This window comes from Chroicocephalus ridibundus, chromosome 2 (assembly GCF_963924245.1).
Source record: "Chroicocephalus ridibundus chromosome 2, bChrRid1.1, whole genome shotgun sequence".
NCBI lineage: Eukaryota > Metazoa > Chordata > Aves > Charadriiformes > Laridae > Chroicocephalus > Chroicocephalus ridibundus.
In genome coordinates, this window is record NC_086285.1 from 149,131,734 (window position 1) to 149,153,495 (window position 21,762).

The following is a 21,762-nucleotide window of genomic DNA, read 5'->3' on the forward strand; positions in this document are numbered from 1 at the left end:
AGTACGGCAATAGCCTGCTCTCAGTAAAGCAAACCATGGCCAACTTCTCTGGAAGCTAAGCGTGAATGCTGACCAGACTCCTCCGGGGACAGTGCCCTCCCCAGCCGCCTCCAAAACATCCCAATGCCCCCGGATGCTGGAGTGCCCACTAGTCTTTCCAAGCCACTGCCAAACAGTTATGTGACTTTAAGAGAGAAAACTTTTCTTTTTTCTTTTTCCCCAACAGAAGCTTGCCAGTCTCGCTAGTCAGCCTGTACCCTCTTGGCAGTGCACATAGGATGCTCCTATCTCCCGGCAACTCACAGCAAACAGAAGGGAGAAAAGGGGAAAGAAGTGTCTTTATGCTGTTTTCTTTCTGCTCCATGATGTATGGGCATAGAGCCCAAGAGGGACAGCTTTGTCCTTGACAAGTCTTCAAGTGGCACCTACTTTGCTTTGTCCCAAGGGGCTGTCGTGCAGCTGCAGTTTCCTAAAATTAAAGCCCATCTTGCATGTCTCTCTCTAGTTAAATTTCTTGTTCCTCTTCACAGGTGTCATATGAAGGAACAGTCAAAAAGTTTCAAAATTATTAGTTGCAACAGGGCTGTTGAAAGTTTGAGTGGAATGGAGCTGTTTTAGGATCATGCCCATAGTAACATTTTCTAATCCTTTCCACACACACTTTCTAATATAAAAAAAAAAAAATACAGACAGACAACCTAGGAAGCTTAAAGCTGATCAATGTAAACAGGGAAAGACAGCAAGGGTTGAAAAGACTCCCTCAGGGATGTGGCCTTTACGGAAGGAGGAAGGTGAAATCTTACCCTTGTCAGTGAAGCTCATTTCACAGTACTGAAGAGGGCACTGCGTTTTGGCAGGGTCCTGCTGGCTGAGTATTAGTGCTGTTTATTGTGCAATCGCTGTTTCTGATAACAATGTGCAGAGCACTAACTGGAGATAAATACTTTGGGATGCATAGAGTAACCTGAGATTTCCCAGTGGGATACCAAGTTTATTCCTTCCATGACACTAATCCCATAAATCACTCACTGAGCACTAAAGATTTCTCTTACAAATTAGATCCCTTTGATAATCCATCCAGTGTTTTAACATACCTGGTACATTGCTGTTCATGTTCCTTCCTGGATAACAGTTTAATATGGTGATTTGCAGATGCCAGCAGGAGAGTCAGAAAGGTGTACGCATAAACGGAGTTTCTCCATGTTCCCATTGACGATGCAGGAACCTGGTGGACTCCAAAATCCTTGTTTTCCCTGCCTTGCTATTTTCATAGAATCATAGAATTGTTAGGGTTGGAAGGGACCTTAAAGATCGTCTAGTTCCAACCCCCCTGCCGTGGGCAGGGACATCTCCCACTAGATCAGGTTGCTCAGAGCCCCATCCAGCCTGGCCTTGAACGCTTCCAGGGATGGGGCTTCCACCACCTCTCTGGGCAACCTGTTCCAGTGTCTCACCACCCTCATGGTGAAGAACTTCTTCCTAACGTCCAGTCTGAATCGTCCCATCTCTAGTTTTAATCCATTCCCTCTAGCCCTACCATTACCTGACATCCTAAAAAGTCCCTCACCAGCTTTCTTGTAGGCCCCCTTAAGACACTGGTAGGCCACTATAAGGTCTCCTCAGAGCCTTCTTTTCTCCAGACTGAACAATCCCAACTCTCTCAGTCTGTCCTCATAGGAGAGGTGCTCCAGCCCTCTCATCATCCTCGTGGCCCTTCTCTGCATATGTTCCAGCACGTCCATATCTTTCTTACAGTAGGGGCTCCATTTGTCACTGGCCTCCACTTGGACATGGACCCATTGACAGCCACTCTCTGGGTGCAGCCGTCAAGCCAGTTCTTTATCCACTGAATTTTCAGTCCATCAAACCCATATTTTATCAGCTTGGAGACCAGGATGTCATGTGGGACAGTGTCAAAGGCTTTGCTCAGGTCCAGGTAAATGACGTCAGTTGTTCTCCCCTTGTCTATTGATGCTGTGACCTTCTCATAGAAGGCCACCAGGTTTGTCAGGCACGACTTGCCCTTGGTGAAGCCATGTTGATTGTACCCAATCACCTCTTTGTTATTCTTCTGCCTCAGCAGTGCCTCCAGGAGGATCTGCTCCATAATCTTACCAGGCACAGAGGTGAGACTGACCAGCCTATAGGTCCCTGGTTCCTCCTTCTTTCCCTTTTTGAAAATGGGGATTATGTTTCCCTTTTTCCAGTCAGTGGGGACCTCACCAGACTGCTATGACTTTTGGAATATAATAGAGAGCAGTTTAGCAACCTCATCCACCAGTTCCTTTAGTACCCAGGGGTGTATCCCATTGGGTGCCATGGACTTGTTCACTTTCAGGTTCATCAGATGGTCACAAACAAGATCTTCACTTACAATAGGCAGTTCTTTCCAACCCCTGCCATTATCTTCTGTGACTCCAGGAATGTGGCTGGAGCCCTTGCCAGTGCAGACTGAGGAAAAGAAGTTGAGAAATTTTGTGTAAAAGCCTCGTTGAGTGTTGCTTCTCACAATCAGAATACAGAAAGAAATAATGCCAACTAGCCTTTATCTCTGTGGAGAAAGGAAAATGTTTTGTGGGTTTTTTTTTAATTTACTTTGTGTTCCAGATCCGTTTTGATAGACATTCAACCTGCCCTGAAGTTCTAGGAGCTAAAGACATCAAGAGACACAGGGTTAAAACCTGCAGAAAGGGTATGGCCAGGTGGATAATTCAGTCCCTGTTGAGGCAGCTTGACTATCCATGCAATCACAAATGGTAGGACTTAAAAAAGCTTTACATTGACTTTATTATCTAGCTTCCCTTGCCTAAGGGAGGAGTAGGATTGCTGTGCTTTAGGACTTTCATTTTCTCTTATTCAGTAGGTGTGACATGCTCTGAAAGTGCTGGTTCCTAGATGCGCTCTTAAAAGGGTAGACAATTAGAAAATATCCCATCTAAGAAATCTGTGGCATTAAGTCCAAAGATGGGCTCTCCACAACAGAGTGGCATGAAGGCTTTTTATTGGGCAACAAACTGACACGTACAGCCATGTCCACTAAACATTTCAGTGTCTAACTTATAAGTGGAAATGTCTAACTAGACGCAAACATGTGAAATAATGATGATGATTTTGGCCGCTTTAGATCTATATTAGTGATCCTGAGAAGGGTTTTTTGTGTTAGTGTGAGACGTGGTGCCTGAGCGTGTTCATGGCAAGAGCTTCATCCAACCTGAAGAAGACAAAGCGTGTGAGAAAGGACATCAGTCCCATTTTCACCACAGGGCCCCAAGGTCCCCAGTCACATGCAGAGCAGAGAACTGAACTGAAGTCCCGGAGCACGGCTGCCATGAGAAATGGCCTTTCAGCCGTCAAATCTCCATTCAAAACACTGTTTTTTTCTAATGGTATATACTTCGTAAGCCTATGTTTCTTTACAGCTGAGATGCTCAGACTGAAATCTTCACTCTGTGTGCGTAGCACAGCACCAGCTCCCCCCTGCTGCACCATGGGCTTCACCATGTAACCCTGGATGTGGAGCTGGAGCAGCTTCTGGGAACAGCCATGAGCAAACCGGTGTTTGTGCATTGTGCTTGTGGCCGGTGGGGAACCAAATTGCTTCTGGTTTTGTTTCATCTGCATTCATTTTTGTTTGTTCAGAGCTGCTAAGTTCACGGCTTTTGAAACTCAAAGTGGACTAAAGGGCATGAACAACTGGATTTCTCCAGCTTTCTAAATATTGATTCACTTCTGGTTTCTGTAAGAAAATGACATGGAGTCCTACTGATATCTAAGGTTATCTGTGGCCTTGTGACCTGTGAACGGTAACCTCAGTGCAACTCTGGTTCGAACACTGGAAAGTGAAAGGTCAGAGAAACGAGATAGCTTATGTATGGCAACAGGATTAGCAGTTTGGGCTGCTCTGAAGATATTAATTTGAACCATCTTATGGCCAGTATCACTCAGGTGTGCTTAAGAGAAAAAGAGGAATTCTTGAACTCTTGAAAAGACACAGCATTTTCTGTATTGCTAAATATGATTCCAGGGTAAATAAAGGCACCAAAATGAGCTGATTAGTTGGGGAGTTAAAAATATAAAATAGTAAGGATATATTTTCATTTCCCAATGAATTACTCCTCATGAGTCAAAAGCCCTATTGCAATGTGATTCTTGGACCATGCGATAAAACCAGTGTGTGAGAGAGTAATTAAAGACTTTCAGGATAATGCATTATGCATAAGTTGGATAAATTTAGGTTGGAAGAACAAACTGAATTCTTGCATTTACAACTGCTGAGTGTTTGTCTTGAAGATTATTTTAATGTGGTTTTTTAAAGTATACTTTAGTTCCCTTCTTGCAGTATAGCTTTCTTTTCTTTGCTTCTTTCTTAGGCTTCCTGATGTTTGTGTGCCCCATGTACATATTTTTGGTCTAGTCAAATTGTAGTAAATGCAACATGACTTTTTAGAATGGTTTTGTGTGATTCCCCTTTCTCCATCACCTACGTTTTTTGGAGCAACTTCTTACTCGGTAAATACCTTTTTTTTTCCTTAGGGAAGGTCTACACTGCTATAAAACCAATGTATATTTAATCCATTTGGGATAAACTGAAATCAGTGGGAGTTCATTACTTTTAAAACGGAATTATGTACCTAAATATAGACTTAACTTTGACCATCCATGCCATTTTTATTACTTCCTTTTGTTTCCTTTTTTTAGGTCTTTCCTCACGTATTTAGTTGATTCTGGCAACGAATCGACCTTTGGAAAAGATTCTTTTTGAACTATAGGTGGCAGCAGACAGCAGAAACTCCGTAAATAAGGGCTCCACTATGTCTCCCAGTGAGCTGAGATGGCAGGATAGTTTGCTTTGTCTGTAGGATGGGTTCTCTATAATTTTCTTCCCACATTCAGGGGCTATTTAAACTATATGCTTTACATACATATATTATACCTAATTGTACTGAAAATAGAAGCATTTTTGCTTTTTTTTTTTCTCTCTGAGTATTTACATGTGCAAAATGTTAACCTGAAGAGGTTAAAGTCACCTTATAAATCTCCATCGATCTCCTGCATTATCCATTGATTGGCAGCAGTATCATTTAAACTATTTTAGATTATATCAATTTTTGGCAGTTTTTCTGATCTAGTCTTTGGGCTGTGGGGCAGCTCACAGTGGCCTGAAAGGAGATTCAGGAGATGCTGGTGTCATGCGCGTTCGCACAAGTCACACGATGGAAAAGAAGCAGTGATAGGGCTGCTGGTTCCTGCATAAACTTCTGTGAATAAACCCGTAGTCACAGTCACAGAGGTAAATTTTCCACCTCTTCATTTTATATTACTGGGTACTCAAAACTGGTCTTGCTTATAAATTTGTTTTTACAACACAAAGTACAATGTATTTATTACTGTCTTTTCCCAAAGCCTTGAAAACTCTAGACAAACACCAAATCTTTTGTACCACGCTAAAGGTGAGCGAGCGTTATCTGTCCTCTGTGACAATAGACACATCTCCACCTACGTGTTTAGGGAACTGCCTATCTCCTCCTGTGGTAAAACTAGCGTTAATTTCTCAGTCTAATTAAATGGAATAAATTAGTGGAATAGCCTCTTGCTATTTGCAATACTTCTTAAAAAATAGTGGCACGTAGTTGTGTCGTCTTTGGCTCGTGACCGGGCAGTCTAAGGGCAGCACCTTCACTCCACTGCGGCTGCTCCGCTGGGTGCATAGCCTGGAGGTGTGCAGGGACACCACCTTGTCAGACGCTGCCACCGCGGCTCCTGGGCCTTGCCCCTCTCCCAGGAGAAATGGGTGGGAAGGAAGCAGGGGGCTGATCACTCCCCCATTGCCTGGACCAGGGTACAGGCAGCTCTGATGTGGCTTTCAACCAGAAAGATTTGGGCAGCGGCTGGTCAGTGCGCAGGGGTGGGCCAGGATTTGCGGGACCCAGGACCTGCAGCGAGGTTTCTCCAAGGAGTTCCAGATTCCCTGGAAGGACAGAATGAAACCCCTCAAAAAGGACAGTATTGGTGTCTGGCATTGCGATACTTGCTCTGCATGAAGGCGGAGCAGAATACTGGAGACAAGAGACACTGCCCGAGTCCAGGAGGAGAATTTTGCCTTGGGGGGTTTACAGAACAAACAGCGCTAAGTGAAGCTATCAAAGAGAGATTAAACAATCAAACAATCGTCTCTGATGGATGAAAGATGAACTCCAAAGCAGAAGCTTTTAAATGAGAAAAAAAAAAAAAAGAAAGATTTGCTTCAAAAGAGAAAAACACGCACCCAGGAGTTCTGCTCCATTACTCAAAAGAAAACAAACCAGTGGTTCGACAATGCAGCTGAATGAGATCAGGTCTGAGATTTGTAGTTTCCTTTCGAGCAGACAATGATTCTAAATATAAGCATGAGAGGGCTGCAAAAGGATGGAGATCCACATCTTTTCCTGGAAGAATAAATATTATCCAAGGCTGATTTATCTACTGGTGGATTCTTGTCTCATGCTAAAAGCATGAACTGTTTCTCAGACTGTTTCTTCCTCTAAGAAGGGGCTGCTTTTTTAAGTATTGCTTTAGATTTTACCAGATGTCAATGTATCTCCATTGCATTGTAAATATTAAATAAAAGCAGCAATAGTGACACTGTTCCTTTTTGCCTTTGGAAGATTAATTGGATACTCATTCTCCTTTAATAAATATATTAACAGATTCCTCTGTTTAATTCTTCTTCTTTTTCCTCCTTTTCCTGTGCTTTCATCTTTGTCATTTCTCCATACTCTTTTTGTCAGACCGACTTCCTTCTTGTGCTGGCCTTGACCTCAGCTTCCTAATCTTATTCCTTTGCATTCCTGGCTGTATTACCCTGTAACAGCCTTTTTCTCACTCTTCCCTGACTCTTTCTTACCCATCTCAGTGTATCAAGATTCTCCAGTTTTCCTTGTTTCAGAAGTTTTTTCCCTCCTTTTCCTACTGGGCTGAAGCAGATGCCTATGAGTTACTCTTCTGGGGTTCTATTGGGACCCCTAGGGTTGACCTGGCAAAGCAGCTACTTTCTGTTTAAGTAGAAAGAAGGTCCTCTGTGTGCTTATGTGCCTATTTTTCCTGTAGTTATCCCTTCCCTTCAACTCTTCCCTGTCTGTCTGATTTTTCCCCTCTCTTCATGACGGTTACACATCCCTGTCTTCTCTTTTTCCTGCTCTTGCTCCCCTACCTTCCACGTGCTGTCCCTTAATCCTCCCTTCCTGCTGGCATTTGCACTTATTTATTTCATTTTTGGTGCTTTTGGTATTTTATTTTTTTTGTACTCGAGCTTACGATTCCTCCAGATAAAATTTGAAAAAGGTCATTTTGATAGGCTGGGCCGTGCTTTTGTCAAACATAGGTATTTGTGCGTGTGCGCAGACGCGCGTGTCTGTAGGCACCCCACGGCTCAGAGTCAGAGCCAGGCAACGCCAGCAGCATCGGCTGCAGTCTCTCCTCAAGCTGTCCAGCTCATGTAAAAGCGGGCAGGTAGGAATGCCTTTTGGCACGACTGCAGCACCGTCTGGTTGTAAATTAGGCTTGATCCTACCTAGAGAGTTGAGCTCTTGTTGTGATTGCTGTTTCAGTTTTGTTCTTCCCAAAGGAGAAGCGAGTGCCGTGCCAATCCTGATCGAGGTTACTCGAGGCATGTTCAGGGCTGGAGTCTGCAGAGAAGAAAGTTGTTATTATAGCTGGAAGGGGTTTTTGAGGAACTGTGTCTTGGGAACCTGTTGTACAGATGATTGTTTTACAGATGATTATAAATGTAGATGACTTGCTACTTAATAGGCCAGTACTGAATGTGAGGGCACCTAGAAAAGTGTGCATTTAAATTACATACCTAGCCTTAGAAGACTAAAAATTAAGGATCTGTACGCTATGGAAAACACATCTATTGATTTGTGAAAATTTTGTGTGTTCCTGTTTTATGAAAGAGGTGAAATTTACCTGTGAAGGGTAAATAGTAAAGTCACTATTGCTATTGAGTATTTTTTTTAGTATCTTTCAAGGCAAGCACCATTTTAATAGAAATCAAACCCAGAAAGACCATTTTTACTAACTGTAACTCTTCGATTCATGCAGTACATCCACATTCAACTTAAGGGGCAAAATGTGCTTTTATGTAAGTAGTTCCTCACAGCTTCAGTGTTGATTTAAAAAGCTATGTTGGTCTGAATGAACACAATGAAGAACCCCAATTACGTAAAACTTCCTGAGAAAATGAGGATAAATTGACTACAAAGAGATGTTAAAACTGATCCCCGTAGAATTAAAAGGCATACAAATGGAGCAAGAGGCATTTCTGGCTAAGGGATCATTGGACATTTGTCACTGGCATGCGACATGATTGAACGGACTGATAGAAGAGCATGCCATAAGGCAAGAGAAAAACCCATCACACTTCAGTCTGTATCTTGGCCTGTGGAATTCAAGAAACGTTTTATTTTAATGTTGTATGATTTGAACTTAAAATGATAAATATAGTCCCACAATTTTAATCAAGGAAATTGAATAAAAAATACCAAAATATGGATTTGAAAGGTTAGAAATATTAATTTCTGGATAAACTTTAATTAGACTCGCTTCCTGGGCTTTGTCTAAATTTATTAATATTGCTTACAAGGAGAGATGGTGGCTTGTAAAATGTTGTCAGCCTGTCACAGAAAGGTATACTCAAAGTAAAGCAAATCACGGACTCCGCAAGTTTTTAAAATGTTTTATTATAAAGGATAGGAAACCAAATCCACATTTTTTTTCAAACCCAGATAAATAAACAGTAAATATCATGCTTTTGCTTTTAAATGTGTTTTGCCTTTTGCAATAGGATCTGCAAAAATGGCATTCCTAACTTGGAGACCTGCAAAAATATATCTTTTGAGAATATGGAGGAAGACGGACCACATATTTGGCACATAAATGAAGACCATTTTAAAAAACTGCTGGAAACTGAGACAAAACAGCTCTGTGAAGAAACTGCTGAGTAAGGAGTAGTTTGGTAACTTATTCAGCAGAAAACAGCAAATTAACCCTTAGGCAAGATTATTTCAAATATATATATAAATATATACAAATGCACAAAAACAAAGATCTTCCCACTTAAAACCAAACAAACATCAAATGGTAACAAAACCAGAGAACTCTGTGAGGCCTTGTGATCTTTAAGAAGGGGTGCTTAAAAAAATCCAAGTAGTTTTTTTCTATTTCATAGAAATAAACTGCTAAGGAAAAAAAAAGAGGGAAAAAAAGAAAAAAAGCAAAGCAGTTTCTCTGTTATCATCCTCTTTTAAAAAAGAATCAGATCTTTGTTGTGTCTGATCTCAGAACAGTTTAATGAATGAAACAAAGCAACAGACAAGCAAAAAACTCACCACGTTCAAATTTTGCATGTCATGTTGGTCCCAATTTAATGGATGAGAATGTTATTTTTGATTTCAGTGGGAGCAGGGTAAGCTTTTACCTTTTATATGTAGCAGAAGTAGAATGACTGCAAGCTACGCTCCCAAATGGACTTTATTCATATGACTTAATCACAAGGGCTGTAAATGGAAAGAGCTGTGTCTATAACCTCATGGGTCACCCAGCTACTTTAATATAACAAAATTATTTGTTAGCAACCTGTAAGCAGTCTGCTAAATTTCTTTTAATATTTATATCCTCTTGAGGCTTTGCACCCTTTGAGTAGGGTCAGGGCTGCCTGTACAAATTAAATGACCATTACAGGAAATATAAACATGCTATTTACAAGTTCACAATTCTTTATTTTCTATACAATTCTGATGAGTATTTTTTATAGTTGTAGCCTAAGAACTGGGTAGAACTGGCATGCTTCTGATATTCACAAAAATGTAATAATACAGTGAAGAAAGGAAAATTTAATAAAAAAAAGTAAAATAATTAATGATAAGTTGCGCACATGCAAGGATACTGTAAAATGAATCCGTTGCCTTAAGCTATGCATTTATGTCTTTTTTATATATCCTAACAGTTTGCCTTCCTGTGTACTTTTGATGGAAATATTCCATGCAAAATCCCATATTTTCTTTAGGATAATATTTCACATTCTTTAAACCTTCCATTAATTTTTCTGTATGACATTCAGACTGCCTCTAATGAAAGAAGGGAAAAACCTCAAAACACAGCTACTTTTGTTAGCACACTATAAATCTTAGCTCAGGGATTATGCCAATTATCTGATTTACCACTGCAGAGCAAGTGAAGAATTTATGCTTATTACCCTTATCATTCTTCATACATTTGACTCAGATTATTTATGAGAAACATGTCCTTAAAGGATTTAAGAAAAAATTAATATTTGCACAAATTATATGACTCTCGGATTAACATAAATCCATCCACCATTCAAATTCAGTTCATTTAAGAAAAACAATACTTGGAGTGGTCACCTTGAGTACTTTGAGTTTTAATAAAGGTGTCTCTGTAGTCCTTTTTCACGGTTATAATGTTGGTATTTCACTGATGAATAACATTCTGCTCAATAGACTGTGGTTGATACATTTCAGTTCTTCAAATTCTGATGCTGTTGCTGAACAATCTAGTATGTTTTTGCATCTCTTATTTGAAAAAAAAGAAAACCCCCAAAAAAAAGATATCCTCTGACGAGCACCACATTCAGGCAGAATAACCAGATCCAGTTGTTCTTCTCTGGAAACCCACTGCATCCACGTTCTTCTAAACAAAGCCTCACCCAGTCATCAAAACGTGGGGTGACTGTTGAAGAGTTTTTGCAGGTTATGGAGTGATAATGAAGCGACATTGCACCACCCATGCGCGTTGCTTTCAAGAGGCCCTTCACCTTTTACCTTCAGGCTGTGCTAGCCGTGCTGCTGAGGGCAGTGTCATCCTGGTTTGTTCTGGGATCCACTGCTGAATGCCTTTAAAAGTCCAAGGGCCGAATCATCATGGTGGTGGAGCGCAAGGAGTAGCTGGGGCCTTTGAAGTAATGCCACTTGATGCCGTTGAGCTTTCCGTGATTTTGCCCAGCTGTGTAGAACATCCCATTGAGATTGGAGGGGCCACAGGCATCAAACCACCACCCTGAAACCATTAAGATAAACAATTTAACTGCAAGTGCACTAAGCATTCTTATTTTGCTTTATAGGTTTAGCCGATTAGCAAATTCTGGTATTCCCAAGCTCCTAAATACTCGTGGTGTGTGCGTGTATGTGTCTGGGGGGGTATTTTCATATTTCCTTTTTTGCTCTTTTGTGCCATTCTGTAGCCAGTGGTGCTGGAGAGTGCACAGTTGTATTTACAGAGTTGGAAAAGTATTTAAGTCCTAACTCATTCTGGTTTTAGATGCAGTATGTGAAGTACAAGAACAACAACGACAAATAAACCGCTTTGCATGTTTAGACAGTATTACACTTAACCCATCTCATGTAAACCTCAGAAAAAGACTATAATTCATAAGTATTTTGCATGATTTCACTTGTTTGGTTATTTTGAGTGTAAGCATGTTTTAATTTTATTTTCTGGTCCTTTTCTGCTGCTTTAACTGTGATTGTTCAATTGCTCACACAGTTTGCTTTTGCTCTGAGGTTAGATGTTCTTAGCAAACATGGGTTATGAGCATGGTGGTTCTGCCCTGTTATAGTAACTACAAGATTACAGTAATAGATAATCAGTATTCAGAATGGTGTACAAGGAGACAGGTAGATCTTTCTTTAAGGCTTATGATAAATTTACAAACAAGACTCAGCAAATGAATGGAAGGACTAAGTGAAGAAGACAATTATAACCCTGTAGGATGCTGACAGTTAGTCAGAATGGATGGATGTGCATGGATGGATGATCTATGTGATTACCTGAGTGTGCATGCATTTAGGTGACAGTAAGGCCAACTTCAATCAAGGTATATCCATTGCATGTACAGCTTGGGCCAGAACAGTGACATTCAATCCTTAATCTTACTGTTTTGAATGTGGAAACCTACATTAAATCTTGAGCCTCCTAATCTTGATTTTGAAATATGTCAAATGCTTTTGGGTCAGCAGCAGTGTCGGGAGGGTCTGAACTCAGATCAGTTTGAGATTTGTTCACTTCTCTGCAAAGCATCTAGGCAAGTTCCCATCTGGCACCTAGAAAACTGACAAATGTCCATTCAGTCTTCTTTTTTTTTTAAAAAAAGGGTGTCTGTAGGCATTTTATTTACATGTCTGCAGGCAGCAGAAAATTACTAGCTACCTGACTATCGTTCACTACAAAAAGATATTAAAAATGTTACTGACTGATATCAGTGTTGGGCTTAGAAAGCTGCTAACTGCCTTTTCTGTCCCCCTACCCTGACCGTTCTTTCCCAGCAAGATGTAGCTTCCTACTCATTAATCCTTTGAACTCTGTGTGCAATTGCATGCATATTATATACCTACTGGTAAGACAGGGAAATGTCTTGCCCAGATGCTTGTGCTTCTAGTTCAGTGCTGTAAAACTCTTCTGAGAACTGAGGTGACACAGAATTGCTTTCTGAGGGCAAACCAGAAATCTGGTTTACAGAATGACCTTGTGAACAGTTGTGTTGGCATAACTGAAGCAATAGTAAGCTGAGATGTTAGGACAAAAAAGAAGCATAACAGGTCAGGAACTTTTCAACCTGAGTTTTCTGCCAAAGAAAATGCATATAGAGCCATACCTTCACCTTTGTAAGCGCTCTGTTAACATAGCACTGAAAATAAACAAGAAATATTTATCAAGTACTAGTGAATATTACTAATAATGACAGAGGTTTTGCTACCATCTGTATGACTGAATGCAGAAAATTCCAATATGCTAGAAGCATAGTTTGGTTGCAAACTGTATGCAAAAAAGTCATCTCACCTTTAGACTTCTGCAGTGAAGATATGTATATATGTCATTAACCAATGGAGAAAACGGAGTCAGTGGTGAAAAACAGTGTGAATCTTCAGAATTGTTTTAAATTGTTGCTTTAAGATTAAATTAATCAGTCAAGTCTCTTGTCCATGTCCCCAGGATCTTGTTAAGGTGAATTTTAGATTGCCACGGGAGTTAGAGTCTTAAGGAAAACTCAAAATAACATGAAACTTGGCAACACCAAGATTACAGAATACAAACTGACAAAGACAAACTAGGTGACATGCTGAATCCACTGAAAGCAGGGGGAGTTTTGTTGTATATCTTGATGGGAATAGAATTTTCTCTCCAACACCTTACATGGTATCTATGTAATATAACAGAAGGACGCTTAGTTCAGACTGAGGAAGGCAGAATGAATCCCCAGATGGCAAAGAGCTAATATTCCCAATGTCAAAAATATATTAACCTCAATGGCTAGGAGCATTATTTGTCAGAAAGATTTCTGCTGAGTGTTTTTCATAGTAAGACCTATAGGCTAGGTGAATCTTTAGCATGTCTTAGGCATCTTTCCATGTAATATGGTTTTACTGAACATTTGCCTTTATGTATGAAGGCAAATAAGATCATAAAGATCAAGCGGTGGCTTTTGCTTTTGTTGGTTAAATGCCACTTTATTTTAAAATGTTATTTCAGTCTGCACATCACAGCTTTGTAATCTTCCCAGGACCCCTTACAAACCTTTTTTAGGCACCACTGGTAGTGGCAAACTGATCATCTGGCGAGTGGCTACTGAATTCTGCAGGTGTCACCGTGGACTGAAATGCAGAATTTTAAATTTTCAGTGTGTTTTCCACTCTGACTTCTGGAAATGGAATTAAACTGTGAGAAGCTCCTTTTAGACAATGTGCATGGCCCGAGTGAATCTTCCAGTTTCATCATATTCAATGGTTAGCCTTTTATCTACCTATATAATTGTATTCTATGAAGGTATTTTAAACCATGCCTTACTACTACTGAGATGATATTGACCGTGATCAGCATTCAGATCCAGTGGTTACTCTGTCCTTTGTATTCAGATCCATGTAATTTATGTTTCTAGTCTTGTAAAGTAATTTCTTAGATTTTGGATAATACTTAGTGGGCTTTTTTCAGAAGTAACACTTCATAATGAAATCTTGAGGGAAGAATTTATGCCAGATAAATTCTGGCAAACTCCTGTTTTGATGCAATTGACCTCCCTTTGATTACAATGTTATACCTAAGGGGGCAATAACCAAAGAAAGAGAAAGCCGTACAGCTGATGTTTTACTGTAACCAGAGTATAATCTTGCAGAAACTTAAGACAAAGTTAAACAGAGAAAATCTAATCCTCATTTTTCAAAGCTGGAACACAGATGCAGCTGGGTTCTGTTTATGGTGTTGGGATGAAGACATGGCAAGCTGTGCTAGTCACCATTTCATCTTAAAGGAACAGCAATAGATGCATAAATGGCCTTTTTGGGGAGAAGGTTTTCAGCGGTGCCCTACAAAATCTATGTTAAAAAAGGAATGATCAAAGAAACACAAAATTTTATAAAACTTTTGTGAGGACCTGCTCGAATCCCTCATCATAGATTTCTTCTAAATAAATACTTTTTTCAAAATGTGTTTTAATGAGCACCTTTTTTTTACTACTATACTGTTCTTGTTAGTGCAGTTGTATAAATATTTCAAAAGATGTTTCCTAATACTACATTAAAAAGTCTTTCTTTCTTTAGGTGTTTTGTTGTTTTTTTTTCCTCCATAAGATTATTTCTCTCCATCCTCCCCTGAAGTCCTCTAAAAGCTCTTCATTCCACATAGGGCCTCAGATTACCACAAAACTTCCTACTGCATATATCAGCACCAAAATACGCATCTTTGAATGGATGCAAAGGAAATGTTTTTTCAGACGCCTTGTATACTGGGGGAACGAGGAAGGGAAGCAGTGACTTTCTTGGTAGTAATAACGAAGTGGGGGAATGTAACACAGAGGTTTCTGAAAGAGATACCTGCAGCACTGTCATTGCAGAAAATACCAAATAAATCAGCTCCAGAGCTGTGAGACAGTCTGACCCAAGGAAAGACTCCCAGTAGTTAGATGTTGGCCTATTCCCTGGAGTTCACAGGATTTTTCTCCCATGAAGAATCTTGTTTATTTTTCACTACAAGGTAGTGGCTTTCCCAAATAAGTATCAAGTCTTCTCTGAATAGCAGTAAGATTTTAACATCAGAGATACTTTTGGCAATGACTTCCATGGGTTATTTGAATTGGGCATGAGAATCATGAAGCATGGACATTATGAGAAATAATAATTGAAGCAAGATTTTGAAGTGACTAATGTGGTGGAGAGGAGGCTTTCATGAGAATGTTAAGAGAGTTTTTATTCAGAAACACAGGTAGTTTCTTCAAGTTGTTGTGGTCAAGAAGTCCCCAGTTGGTTATTTGAACTGAAGGTCAGTTCAGTCTTTTGAGGTTAGTCCACCTCTCATAATTTGTATAGTACAAGCAGCACTACCGCCTCTGTTTGCAATAAAAGTCCTTAGGTCATAAAGTATATTGTCCAAACAAAAAAATAACTTAGATAATACATTGATAAGTTATTTGGAAGTTCAGCTACACAAATAAACATGAATCCCCATTGTAGACAGCTGCTCTTCTGGAGCAGTTAAAGCATGCTCACTCTTTGTGAACTGTTTGCTCTGGTCTTTAATTAGTGTTGCTGTTACCACTGGGAAGTTGTTGACTCTCATATCAGCTCTTTTCATTAAATAAATGTATTTTGAATACTTCTGTCTACTTCAGCCACCTATCACCAGACAGTTCAGCCTCACAGAATTGCTTGTACTATATCTTTGCTCAAATAAGAATGTATATTGAGTTAATTTCTACAAGGTCTTGCAAAAATATACCAAATAAAGGAGCATTGCTCAAATGAGTAATGATATTACAAGAAAAAAAAACATAGCTGTCTTTTATAATGGTTTTCTGAAGTCATAAATATAATTTTTATATGATAGAATCTTCTTTGTCAAAAGCAACGTAAAAAAGGCTTTTTTTATGGCAAAGTTAACAGCTTTTCTCTTTTGGCTTGTTGTATAAATTGTAATTAAGCATGTATGTATGTAAAACTCTTTGTTAGGAACCTAGTGCTCATCAATTCATGAGTGAACTGTAAATTTAGTGTGCATTGGGAATTTGCTAATGATCACTCAGGTTTGATGAGAAGCTCTTAGTTACCTTTTACATACTAAAAGAATAGGTGTCTAAACCCAGTACATTTGATGGCAGACCCTTTCTTTACACATCTGTCTATGCCCTCCCTCTGGAGTACAATGAATGCCTCCAAATGCAGTAAGATCAATACAATCATTCAATAAGATCCAAAGTATGTTTGAACAGTACATTTGTATGAGTTTATGGGATAAATGGATCCTATGAAAAGCCAGTATTTATTTCTAGCCCTTTGGGTTTGTCCATAAAATTTAGTGCATTTGGCAGCAAAGAAAATAAGAACTATTTCTAATGCAAAAATATTGAAATAGTCTTCATTGTTCAAAAGACATAATTTATTTTATGAAAGATTTCAATGTTTTTTTTCATTCTGTACTTTAAAGAAATTAGATGGTAATACTTAGGCTCTGTTTGATTTTGCATTGGTAACTTCTCAGCTAGAAGACTGGGTGCAGTTTTGGATGACACCTCAAGCTATGTGTGGATCCAGTGGACAGAGTTCAAAAGAGTGAATGTAAGAGGAAAGATTTAGAATTGTTTAGTCCAGAATTCAAAAGACAGATTGCCAGTGATCTCAAATTCATAAAAAAGTTTCTGAAAAAAGTAGCTTTTCAAAGGTTTGCAAAGGAATGGTCTACTCTTTCCAGTGGTGGAGGACAGGACAAGATGGATCTTACTTAAATTATCGTAGAATTAGTTTAGTCAACATGTAAAGATTTCTTATATTAAGGTTAGCCAAACTCAGTAACAGAAACTCAGTGACAGATTATATTATGAGAATGAATCTCTTTCACTACAAATCTTGAAGATAAACAGAAAGACAGAAATAAATAGGTAGAGAAGAGTCTGTCTTAGAAAGGAACTAAATGAGCTCTGGAAGTAATTTCCAGGCCCGTGGTCTTTTATTTGTTAGAGCATTAGATTGACCAGACTACCACTTAGCAATTGGTACTTGTCATTCTGAAGATTACATCAGAATTTGGCTGTCAGGATATGAGACGAAAAGGCATTATATTTTCATATCAACTGGATAACACAGTCCTTTTTATAAGGACCTTTTTATGAGATAAAAATAACATGAAACTTGCAGATTGATGACCATGTTATGATCTTCTAAATATATCAACAGAAAAATTTTTAAGTTAGTCCCTTCTTGGTGTTCTCCTAATACTTTATTGCTACTGTCCATACTTAACCCTGATAAACATAGGAATACAGTAATGATTTTGTTAAAAGTGCCGAGTAGTCATATGTGTAATGAAATATTTCTAATATCTCCAGCATAAATCAAATAATTTTCCAATCAATTCTTATCTGCATGGTGGTTATATTTTTCTGTCAAAATGTAAGCAATATAAATGATACTTCATTAATGGTGTTTTATAAATAACTTCTTTATGAAAGCAACAATATGCATAAAACCCAAAATTTGATGCTTTCCTATGTAAGTAGATGTATATCCAGGGGTTCACACTGGATACTTTTAAGTGTTTTGAGGTTGCTGCTTTTGAAGATTTTGTTTCAAACAAAATATAAGAGAAACTGAATTTTTCTGATTAGATAGATCATGTACGGACAGATTTCTATATTCAGCCAAGAACCTTCCTCCAAGTCATGACAAGAATCCTCCATAGCATTCTTGCCAAAGATTCATAAAATTCACCACTTGGAGAAAAAAGCAGTGAAACAACAGGCAAAGAGTGCACCACGGTTTGAGATTGCCATTAAACAGTCTCTCACTTAATAGATGAGAAATCTATTGAGGATTATTAAATACATGGGAACTATCTCTGACTCGAGGAAGCCCCTGAGATGCAAAAGATGCTGAGAAAATACCCAGGGGAAGTATCATTTATTTGCATTGTTCTTATGCCCGTACTGAAGCATCTGCTGTTGACTGCAGTCAGAGACAGGAGACTACGGCTGGATGGACCTCTGCTTACAGTAAAATAAAAAAAGTTATTTCAATAATTCTATGGTGTTTCAATACTAGCAAAACATCTAGAAAGTCTCCCCATCACTTTGTCAAACTGTTTCAGGGATCAGAAGTTTAGCTTGTTACCTAAAGCAAGGTAAATGCCTGTGTGAACATCTCAGACTGCAGCCAATGCAAGACAAAGCAGATCACCTTAAGACTCCTTCACTGTGGGCCAAGTTACCATAAGTCACTTTCCAGTGACTGAAAACAATTGCACAAGCAATTCCAGGGGCTCAGCTGACAGGTGGTATCCTGGCGGGTTGCTCTAACTTGGCCTTGTGCCCACGAATGTGATCCAGAAATGTTAACTGCTCTTCTATTGGAAATCTATTGGAAGCGCCTTGGATATGTACTCAGTGCTTCATTCACGTGACAGTTTTTTACATTTTAAGTGCTGTTTGTTGCAACAAGCTGTGTATGTAGCTCACTGGGATGCTCTTCAGAGTAATGCTTGAAATGATATGGGGATATAACCTCTTGTTCAGTTTCCTAGCCTGAGATACTGTACCAGTTCTTAACATGTATTTTCATGATATAAATTTTTTTTTTTACTATTTTGACCAATGATAAGGTTAAATGAATAAGTTGTTTGAATAAATATGCTTTGCCTCCCTTTGAAGTAAACCAAGCATGCTCAGTTTAAATTTTCCAAGGCACAAAAAAGCAGTTAAAACATTTAATTACCATGTAAAGTTTACAGGGCCTAAGATTCCAGCTCATGCATGTACTTTTGAAGCCATTCCCTAAAATCAATGTTAAGATACAGTCAAGTAGCATAGCATGGCTCTTGAAAGGACAAGAAACACACACACACAAGACACTGTTGATGCTACTGTATTATTCTCCCAGTATTTAATTTCTTATTCTGAGGAAAAGGGAGGAGAGAGAGGAGAAAGAATAATAGTTTTGATATAGACCAAATAAAGCTGACGACTAGTAAGATCACAGAGAGAAATGTGTTTTCCTTACATTTTTATTTTCAGTCTTGACTATAACCATATCACAGTCTTGAGCTTCAGCTTATCTCAGCCTTTATTCCTGACATAAATATATTCAGTTCACCTCATAGAGATAACAGGATCACCCAAACTGTCAAGATAGCTAGGAACCTGCCTGTAGATTTCATATCATTCATCATTAAAGAGCTCTCTGTGATGTTGCCAAAACTAACAGAGTCTGATATCTTTTGGAAAAAAGACGACCTTTTCCAAAACCTGTTATCATTGCTACTTTTCTTAATTAGTCTTTGTCTGTCATACAAAACTGAAATCTACTCACTAAACAAATGTTTTGGTATTTAATTCAATTTCTGATATTTGTCAAGGAATGAGAAAGTCATTTCAAGGAGCAAACCATAGCAGAGTGTTTGAGGAGAACTCTAGCGTGATTAAAGTCTTACTTTTTTTGAAGAACTACAAATTACTCAGTGTTATACAGCCTTTCTCCAAAAGGCTAGACTCATCTGTCTCCAAAGGCTCACTGCATCTCCTTTTACTCTGGAGTGATTTGTTCTATTTGTGGTTTCCTCAGCCTTTGGTAATTCTCCCCCTTCCTCCTTATTCCTTTCATTTCCTAGCAGTATATTCCAATATGTGGTTTTCCTGCTGATTTACAGGACTGCTGCAGCAAAATATATGTGAACCTTGTGGAATGGTTGTTCAACAGCAGGCTGACCTTAGCGGGGCAGTGACCTGCCATAGAAGTCAGGGCAGGAAAATAAACAAAACCCTCGGCTCCCAGAATTAGCTGTCTGGGAGCAGAGGTATTTCCAGGCAGCTCGGATACGTGAATGAGTCTGCACTTCCGCACAGACACTGCTCACGTTCAGGAGCTTCTCACTAGACCCTGGCCTGCCCTGGAAGTAAGACACTTTAATTTAGCATGGTCTTTAAAGGGAAAGGTCAACAGTTTTAATTAAAATAAAGTATTGACTTCTTATCCATTATCTGTCTCCAGAACTACCTGGTTAGCTTCTTTTTTATTATAGAAAGGTAGTGTCTGATCACCTCTCTACTGGAAGAAGTTTCCCGTGTTGACTTTTAATAAGATCACTAGAGGAAGTTAGAAAATTTTGAAAAATTGGTTCCTTAAAGACTTTTCCAACTGGGTAATTTCCAATCGGGAAAAGAGAATGAGAAGCTATGTTGTGTACTTGATAAAAATTCCCAGTGATAGGAAACCATCTTCTGTTAGCAGATGACAGCTTTAGAGGCTCATATATGCCTGAATGTGGCCTGAGCTGGATTCAGTCAAAGTGCCAGTAACCACAAATAATAGCAGTTTAACAGTCTGATCCAAAATACTGAATAATTTACATGATACAAGACTTTTTCCAGGAAAGTTAGAAATCACTAAGGGAGAGTCTCTGAAGATGATCAGATGTGAAGATAAGGGCCTTTCTTGATCGTACAGTCAATAAACAAAAAGAATCCCAATTTAAGCTTTCTGCTTTAATGTGGTCTCCTAGAGATAAAAATGAGCTTACCAATACAGGGAACAGGAATAAGTATCATATGCCAGAGAAAGTTCTCACTCTTGTGCAGAGCTTTAGGTGTCTGTATGGGGAGACAATCTCAGATATTCCTCCTCCACATTGTAGGGGACAAATATCAGTCATATACTTGCTGGCAGTCAGATTGGCTTGGTGCCTTAAACTGTCCCAATATACCTTTTCTGTGCTCTCCCCGACCTCGACTTTTCTTTCTTTCCTTCTGCAGTTCAGCTCGGCTCACTAAGGATACTTTTTTAAATCGCCCAGAACAGCTAAGCGCCACAACTTGAACATGGGGTTGCAGGTCTAGTCTTTCACAGGTGAGTGGATGAGCCTTTACATTAACTATGTCTATATGCATATATGTATATATGTATTATGCTTGTATAAGATAGAAAGCTGAATCATAATTATTTCAATAACAAAATCGCACCCCTAAGTGAGACAGATAATATATTGCAAGTCCAGATTCTGATGGGTTTTAAACTTTGCCTTCTATTATCTATTTCCTTGCATTTTCTCTCTTCTCTTTCTGTCTGATTCTCACACTTCTCACAAAATTCTTTCCCCCTTCTTAATCTCTTAGCTTCTCTATCTTACTTTGCCTTTCTTGCCTCAACAATAACACCAACTCATGCTTTCGCCCTTGACATTGTTGTAACAGCTTCAGTGCAGAAGTATACTGACTGCATCTCTGAGTAATCCCTTCCCTGCTGTTAGGAATCTTGAGGTATTGGCACTACCACAATATATATACAGAAAAGTGTAGGAGTAATAATAATAAAAGGAATTTTCACACAGTACTTACACATTGATGAATGCAACTTCATCCATTGTTGTTTTAGGAAAACAGAATAGATTCCTATCAATGTACCACATATTTTCAGAATTGTACTTACCTCCAGTCAACATGAGAGCACATTTACACATGCAGTTGTCATTGTCAGCATCTTTTGTACTGAATTCAGCACCATGTAAGATCAGGCTACTCTGTTTTCCAGCTGTTCCACTGTGACCTTTTAAATAAAGTCTGAAACAGCAAGAGAAAACAATCAGCGTCACTAAAAAGAAAAATAAAAGATCCAGATCTTTCCACATCAGGTGTGCCTTGTATGAAGTGCACTCAGAAAATTCACAAATGTCGTGTGTTTTGGCTCAATCTCTTTGTTGTTTCAGGTGCAAAATGGGGACATTCAGGGTTTTTCAATG

The 21,762-nt window shown here is 39.0% G+C and overlaps 1 protein-coding gene across 2 annotated transcripts in view; it reads right to left on the bottom strand.

Annotated features, from left to right (window-relative positions):
- Nucleotides 1–8,770: 8,770 nt before the first annotated feature.
- The window catches only part of ANGPT1 (angiopoietin 1), a 169,739-nt gene continuing 156,747 nt past the window's right edge, over nucleotides 8,771–21,762 (bottom strand). For both annotated transcript variants that reach the window (XM_063327400.1, XM_063327401.1), the window contains 2 exons: nucleotides 21,453–21,583; nucleotides 8,771–11,055 (listed from right to left, as the gene is read on the bottom strand). In XM_063327400.1, the coding sequence (XP_063183470.1) occupies nucleotides 10,895–11,055; nucleotides 21,453–21,583 (292 nt within the window). In that variant the 3' untranslated portion in view covers nucleotides 8,771–10,894. The remainder of the gene's footprint in view (nucleotides 11,056–21,452; nucleotides 21,584–21,762) is intronic.